This window comes from Filicampus tigris, chromosome 11 (genome assembly GCF_054856515.1).
Source record: "Filicampus tigris isolate MCC_2025a chromosome 11, RoL_Ftig_1.0, whole genome shotgun sequence".
NCBI classification, from domain to species: domain Eukaryota; kingdom Metazoa; phylum Chordata; class Actinopteri; order Syngnathiformes; family Syngnathidae; genus Filicampus; species Filicampus tigris.
In genome coordinates this window covers 21275091-21283344 of record NC_141227.1, presented here as the reverse complement: position 1 = coordinate 21283344, position 8254 = coordinate 21275091, and the positions used below count along the sequence as shown (strand labels likewise).

Sequence of the window (8254 nt, the reverse complement as noted above, 5' to 3'; positions counted from 1 at the left end):
TTACTCATTTATTTATTTTTTTTAATTCAGTTTTATATAGCATTTGTATTTTTTGGAGAATGCTCAGTTTTTGTTTATTTATATTCAAATGTTTTAGTGTTACTGTGTTAGTTTTATACTGTGTTTTGGCAGGTGCCAGTAGGTATGATGTAATCAAAAGTCAATAAAAGATACCACTTAAAAAATGTATTCAGTTAGGATCGATGACCATCCAACCATCCATTTTCTATACCACAGTGGTATTCGAAGTTTTTTATTTATTTATTTATTTATTTATTTATTTATTTATTTTAACACAAAGTACTCCCTAAAAAAATACTCCAGAAGTGGCACTATATTGTAGCATAATCTGTTTACATGGAGAATTTTTTTGTCATTCAGAATTAAATCATTCCGAATGAAGCTCTCTGGTAAGGCTATGAGTTTATAAAAAACGAGACAGAGGTTTTATTCCTAAAAAGCATATTTTATATTATTGTAAGCCCTTGTAACATTATACAATTATACAGTACTTAAATATAGGGGAAATACTGTAGATAATGATTCAGTTAAAATGTATTGCACATTAGAGTTAAACAAAAATCCCATCTGACTTCAGGCACACATTCCCACCCAAAAAACCAGGAATCTTAATTATTGTTACCAACACAATTAAATTAATAAAGTACACACCACTCCCTCTGCTCTATCTCAACCCAACCGGTCAAGGCAGATGGCCACACCGCAGCGAGTCTCGTGAGTTTGACCTCTATTGGTCAAATAAAAAACAAAAAAAACAAAAACAAAAGGAAGACAGAAGTGGAACATTTTTACTTAAAATTTCAGGCAGTGACATTACAAACAACAGAATGGCAACACTTGGTAGACAAATGATTTATAAATCCAAAATTTAACTGGTAAAATGAGATTATTTATGTTTTGCTATTTTGACAATGGATTTGGCAAATACAGTAGTACAATGTTATTAGCGGCACAGGACACATACAGTATTCGCCATAGGACAACATTTCAGACTTCAACAATAACAACAACATTAATGGCATGACGCACATTAAGACAGTTTGGGTTTCAAACCTTTTTCTGTTCAAGTAGTTAATAATGGTATACCACCATAATGGTTGTCCACTTTTTAATGAATATTTAATGAATACAACACTTGTAAAATGTTAAGACAAAAAAAAGCACTGGGCCTTTATTTATATGTTGACCATTTTTATATGTCTGCAAATAAATGCTTTAAATGACAGAAACGTCGATTCTCAATGTAGACTTCAGCTTGTGTATAGTATGACACATTTTGAATTCTAATGGGCCTATTATGTCACCAATGACAGAATTAAAATCCATGCAAACATCAATGGATGAGAACATAAAACACACATTGCAATCGTATGAGGTTCAATCATCTATTTAATTAAACATTAGTTACATAATGACGTGCGCAGTCCAATAACACTCCATTTGAATGTTTTTATATTAATAGGCCTTTTATTTACAGTTTTAACAACCTTGTATTTACTTAAATTCCGAGCACACAAGTTACAGTATTCCAACCAGACACACAATGATTTGCGACATTAGAGAGACATATTGTTTGTGTTCCAGGTGTTTTACTTCTTCACCTTGCCCTGAGCGGCAACGGCCTCCATGGCTTTGCGCACGGTTTCCTCGTCTCCCAGGAACTGCATTGGCTTCACGGGCTTCAGGTTCTTGTCCAGCTCGTACAGGATGGGAATGCCGGTGGGCAGGTTGAGTTCCATGATGGCCGCGTCGGACATGCCTGCAGCACAAAAAGATCGATTGATATTGTGGAGTCTTTTTGGGAAGGGTGGAGAACGTTTGTCTTGAAATTCTGTCATCATGTAAAGTGAGGCCTTGACTTGTAAGTTTATTTTGATCGGTGACCGGTTACAGTGACCTTGGAGTGGCAGTAAACAGCTTGAAACAAGCACCTGGCCTTTTTTTTTTCCCCCAAAAAATTAACATATGAGTCAATAAATTAAAATAATAAAAAAAATCCTATTTTGCAAGTTGAGAGGCAGCACTGTCCAGGTTTACCCACCCTCCAGGTGCTTCACGATGCCCCGCAGGCTGTTTCCGTGCGCGGCGATCAAGACTCTCTTGCCCTGTTTGATCTGCGGGGCGATCTCTTCGTTCCAGAAGGGCAACGCGCGTGCGATTGTGTCCTTAAGGCTCTCACAGGTGGGAAGCTGCTCCTTGGTCAAGTCCGCGTAGCGCCGATCCTACACCGGGAACAAATAAAATGTCCAAAAAAGAACTATTACATGAAAGTTAAATAAAGTTTGACAAAAAATATTGTGATTTTTAACATTATTACCAGGCTCTTTCTAGCTCTGAAACCACTCTCTTTCCAGTTTCTATTTTTTTTTAAATTCCAACTTGGTCTCCAGAACAGATTTCCGCATTGGATATGCCAAAAGTGCAACTAGTGATAATGGAAGCAATTAGATGATTGAAACCCCGCAAATCTCCTGGTTTGGATGCCCTACCAATTGAGTTCTATGCTGCATTTTGTTAACAACTAACACCAATTTTTGCAACAGTATGTAAAGACTGTTCTATTGGGGAGTCTCTTCCTAATGCTCTGTAACAGGATTGCATGACTTTGCTCCTGAAAAATCACAAGAACTCCTGAGAGTGTTCCTCTCATTTCCGGATGGTGATTGTAAAATTTTGGCTAAAGTATTGGCTTACTGTCTTTTATTTGAACAGAGAAAGCGGAGTTAAATTTTATGTGGGGAGGTTTTTTTTTTCTTCTTTTGTATTTTCCATTTTTGTTGTTGTATTGTCTAAACTGCAATAAATATATTGAACACAAAACTTTATTGTGGTACAGGTGATGACACCAAAAAAGGACCTTGCGGGTACGTAGCAACAAAACAGGCGTAGTATACAGTGACTGAACCACAACAGCACAGATTTTTACTTCCCTATGATCTGAATTAAGGCCAGAACATTTGACTATTTTACAATAAATTTTCCTTTACTATTTTTTTTTTACTTACAACAGACAGCAAAAGCAGCAATAAATAGGCATTTTGTTTCCATGTTTTGGGAGGGGTTTGAATGTCATCTTTGTCTTATGTTGTAATGACTTCATGTCACTAAATGCAGTGAGTAGTTTAACATCGTCAGAAAACTAAATTCTTAAATAAAGTACAAATAACTGAAAGACTGACATATGTACATTAGTTGCCACCACTGACGAGTAGTGTTCACTAGGTCTCCAGTTTGACTCGAGGCTGAACTTTAACCCGTTCTTTGCGGTCATATATTAACTCCTCACACACTATTGGGTAATACCTTTGAGACTGTTGTAGCTCAAGAGTAACGGGTCACGTTACTGCTGATTTCACTTATCTGTCGCTTAGCTTAACCGTCAAGTTAAAGTCTCTTCTTTTGTTCAGGTTAACGCAATTGCGTTGCTCAATGTGTACTCTTGCCTCACAAACCAACAGTTGAGCCCTACGTGTTGTTTGCATCCCGCCCTCACCTTGCTGATGACGGCGTCAAAGTCATGCTCGGGGCCCATGGGGGGAGGAGGCACGTCGAAGGAGCGCCTCCAGATCTTCACCTGGGCCTCGCCGTGCTTGGCGGCCGTCTCGGCCTTATTGAGGCCCGTCAGGCCGCCGTAGTGGCGCTCGTTGAGGCGCCAGGTGCGGTGCACGGGCAGCCACATTTGGTCGATGGCGTCCAGGACCAGCCACAGAGTCCGGATGGCCCTCTTCAGCACCGAGGTGTAGCAGATGTCGAATTCGAAGTTGGCGTCTGGGCGGGTTGAAGAACAGGCGGCACTATTTTTAGACTTGTCAGAATAAAATGCTTTATATTCTGTGGTAATTCCATGTCGTCAGTGTTCTTCATCATTCAAGTGTTTCCAAACCTGTTTTGAGTCAAAGGACAGATTGTTGTTTTTCTTTTTCAAAAGAAAAGTAGCACTCTAATATTGTACTTTATAAATCCAGACAGTAACGAAATGATTAAATAGAATGTAAAGAATGAAACAGTTTTTGCCACATTTTTAGGTTAAATTTAATGAACATTGTGTTGTGCCTTCTGGTGTGTGCGCTTTGGCTAGCTGGGGTTAAGTATAATACAGATGTGGATACTGTACATGTACATGAAGACGGGTCACAAATCCTCAGTAAACTGCGGTAATAATAGTCGTTGTTCACCATTGTTATAATAGTTTCGGATTTTTCATTATAGTTAGTTTTTAGTCATTTTTGACTTTTTAAAAAATGTAGTTGGTTTTAAAGCGGTCTTTCAAATCCTGTTTGTTCGTTTTAATTTTACAAAATGGTTCATTTTTGTTTAATTTTTATTTTCTTTAATATTAGTTTTTTTATAATATGGAGTATTTGTTGCGTGCAAGATGAAAACAAAGATCACAATAAGTATCGTGTAATAAAGTAAACTACAATTTCCAAATTCTACCTTCCTTTTTCCGTATGGCCTTACACTAATACTGAAATAAATACATTTGAAAACCCCCAGAAAGCTCATGTATGAAATTAATTGAAACAGATGAAAACAAAGGGCGTTTTCACTATATTATAGTTATAGTTTTCCCCCCCTATAAAACCTTGTTCTTTGCAGAGGATAAAGGATATATGCCAATGATCGTACCAATTCAAGTTGTCAGTCAAGGTATCAATGTAAACATATTAAATGTTATGTATGTGGATTAAATGTTTTAGGGTTATGTTATAACAGTTCCAGTTTTAGAACGGTGAGACTTGCTCTTCTCTTTCAATTCAATGTGGCAAATTCAGCATGTCTCCACTTGTTGCTGAGTGCATCTTGTTTTTTTCCCCCTTTTTGAATGAGAATGGAAATGTGTTGTTACCACAGTGAAGAAAAAGCCTGTTGGAGCATGTTCTAGGATCTGAGAGGGTTACATAATTAAACATGATGCCCCTGGATACAGTCACCTCTGCACAACGGGGGTGGCAAAAACCCGCACCGTCAACGTGAACTGCAGCAACGTGAACCACAGCACTACCGGTCCGCCAGCGCATATTTTTTCGAATGTGGGAGACTACAAGGGAAACGTGGTCAGTAACTTAATATTTGTACTTAATCATCACTTCTCACCAAATGCTGCACATCTTCATCTTGATGTCACATGGTCAGGGTGAGGAGGGGAGGTGGAGATGCGATTATGCAATTATAGCCGTACGAAGAACACACAACGTTTTGTGCAGTTACAGAATAATGATTAGTATTATTTTTAATCCTCGCTCACCTTTCAGGGCCTGTCCACCTCTCCTCGCCTCCTTCTCTCCCGTCTCGCTCAAATCAGCATCGAACCAGCCGCAGAAGCGATTCTCTTGGTTCCAGTTGCTCTCGCCGTGGCGAATCAGCACCAGCTTGTAGGCGGCCATTGTCGATCAAAAAAGATAAATACGTCGATGAAAAAGATTACGATTAGAGAGAATATTTCCGTCTCGACGGAGGTTAGAGCGACAATTACACTGATGCGGTCCACTACTTCAACCCGGTGGAGACTTTTATCCAGTCGATTGGTCACCGCCTCGCTTCCTGGTTTCGTTATCCAATGAGACTCCAGTAAATGATGACTCTTCCTCCTTTTTCACCAATGACGGCGGTGGGCGTTTCCTGACCTTCATACTGTACGTTTGGCCATACAGTACAGTATTTACTTAAAAATAAAATACGAATGAAATAAAAATCCTATGTAATATCACGTGACGTGATTAAAATGAGCCAACAACAAAATGGATGCAGCTAAATAAATAAATAAATTGTGTGTTAATAAAACAGGACTTACATTACAATATAAAAACCATAGTAATAATTATGAATTACACAGACAGATAGATGCTGGAAATAAAGTTTAACATAAAAAAAACCGTTTAAGTAAAATTTTGTGAATGTTTAACGTTGTATTTTCTTTTCCTGCTCATTGCTGGGTTATGTAACCAAACGGCGCCCCCTATCGAATAAATTATGTTATGACGCAGCTGTGCATATGTGCCATGAATGTCAATAGAAAGCTAAAATACAATAAAGAAGGGAAAAAACACACATTCTGTTTTGTAACACCACAAAATGCCATCTTGCCAGCGAACAATGGTATGATGAAACATTCCAGAAAAGGTCAGACAGGAGAGCAAGGCTCCTTGTGGCGTCAACGCTGGAGATAGCAGGTTAGTAAACTTCTCACAATGATGCAGAAAAATGTGGGAACAGCTAATGCCACCGATAACATAAAGTATAAAAAGTACCCAACTAAACTCACGTAGAAGCTGCTGTCGACCGCAGCTCTCGCTCAGACACTCACATGCAGGCTCGTTACACACCACCCAGGCTTCGCCCCTTTAAGATACATGCATTTACACAGACACTAGAATACGGGCAGTATTTTCTACACTTTTTTTGTGTTCAAATAAGACAAAACATTTACAGTGTATTTTAAAGTGTATTTTGAAAATAAATTTAAAAAAAATTTGAATGTGTCTAGACTAGAGCATGTTGTTACGAAAAAACGAATGAGCAGCTATTAATAATAGGAAGCACCCTGTCATCCTTCTCCTCACCAAGTGAAGGGCAGCACTTTCTCCTCTCCTAGTGTCTCCAGCTCTTTTTTTTTTTTTTTCCTGCTGACACCCACTTTTATTCCCCCCACACCCACAAAAACATGAAAACACAGACACAGAGCTCACACAGCTCAGCAGCCCGTTAACCACGCTCTCGCAGCGCATACTGCAGCCATGCACATTCCACAGTCAGAGGCAGGGGAAGAGGAGGGCATGGGGAAAACACACAGTGAACAAGTGAATGGAGAGGGAGGGCAAGTCCTGAGAGAAAAAAAAAAAAAACTATGCACAAAACTTCCAGTAGGAACCGCAGATTGACACTTCCTGTCTGTGTAAACCATGAACTGGCACAGAGTGAGGCTTTGTAGTGTGTTTCAGTTTATAGTTCCTGAACATGGTGAGAGCGTGTGGCTTTTCAGCAGCTTTTTCCCTCCCAGACGACATCCAGCCTACTACTGAATGGGCGTACTGTTCATGTGTTTTGCGAGGGCAAGTGTTGGAGGAATACAGATGTTTTTCTCTCCACCTAGCCATCCAAGCAGTAATTTAAAGCGGAAGTCAACGCAAACATATTTTTTTCAAGAATATGTTCTATGCAGGCTCACTGGTTGAAACAAGGCATTCCGATGAATATTGCGTTTGTGGAATAAGAGTTAATCCACCCGTTTTTAGCCATCTCTGGGGGCGGCCATTTTGTCACTTCTGTCAACTGAAAATGACATCACAGTGTCTCAGTGCTCAGGTAACGACCAATCACCTGTTTTCTGAAGCTCGACCATGATTGGTCTATATCGGAGCCCTGAGACACTGCGATGTCATTTTCAATCGAGAGAAGTGACAAAATGGCCGCCCCCTGAGATGGCTAAAATCGGGTGAATTTTGCTGCTTAACTCATATTCCACAAACGCAATATTCATCAGAATGCCTTGTCTCAACTGGAGGGCCTGCAACATATTCTGGAAAAAAATATATGTTTAGGTTGACTTTGGCTTTAAAGTATTTAATTAACCTAACAGGGCAACATGCAAATTCCACACAGGAGGAGAATCAAACCCTGAACCTCCAGACTGTGAGGCAAACATGCTGGCCAATAAACTACTTGTAAAATAAAATAAGATCCCATTGTGGCTATTAGTAGTGTAGTGTTCACCTGCTGATGGCCAATGACTTTATGGGACATACAACATGTTATTTATGGGTGGAGATTTGAAAGCCTGAGCACGGAAATTGAATCCAACAGCACATATAGGAAATCTGAGCAGATGTGGACACATCTGGGAGCCTGTTAACGTGGCAAACAAGACATGAGGAATCCTCTTCCTCATCAACACGCATCATAACTGTGACACGCTTATAATGTTGCCTCCCCAGACTGCACTGAATGCGGTCATTTGGCCGCATGGACCGCAGTGTGTGTCTACTCCCAGAGGCGTGGACATGTGGACACTTCATTGCCCCAAAAAAAAAAAAAAAAAAAAAAAAAAAAAGTCCCACAAGGCGGAAAGAGAGCGAGAGAGTGGGGTGGGTGGTTCGCTCTTAGAAGTGCAAGATGTACATCCTGCTCCTGCAGATGGTCAGACGTTAACCCTTGCGCTCCTACTTGCTGCCCTGAGAGTGTTGCTCTGAAACACTGAGCGATTTTACTTTATTTTACTTGTCCGTGAATCCAT

The 8254-nt window shown here is 39.7% G+C and overlaps 2 protein-coding genes across 2 annotated transcripts in view; one reads left to right on the top strand and one right to left on the bottom strand.

Moving 5' to 3' along the window:
• Nucleotides 1-791: 791 nt before the first annotated feature.
• Nucleotides 792-5556, bottom strand: LOC147140112 (phosphoglycerate mutase 1). The gene is made up of 4 exons (XM_086045497.1): nucleotides 5270-5556; nucleotides 3515-3789; nucleotides 2063-2243; nucleotides 792-1780 (listed from the first exon to the last, which is right to left on the bottom strand). The coding sequence occupies exons 1-4, from the start codon at nucleotides 5406-5408 to the stop codon at nucleotides 1611-1613; spliced, it is 765 nt and encodes a 254-aa protein (XP_085901623.1). The 5' UTR covers nucleotides 5409-5556; the 3' UTR covers nucleotides 792-1610.
• LOC147140109 (protocadherin-15-like) overlaps nucleotides 4973-8254 on the top strand; it is a 216314-nt gene continuing 213032 nt past the window's right edge. Inside the window, exon 1 of the mRNA XM_086045495.1 lies at nucleotides 4973-5078. The gene's annotated coding sequence lies outside the window, so the exon portion shown is untranslated. The remainder of the gene's footprint in view (nucleotides 5079-8254) is intronic.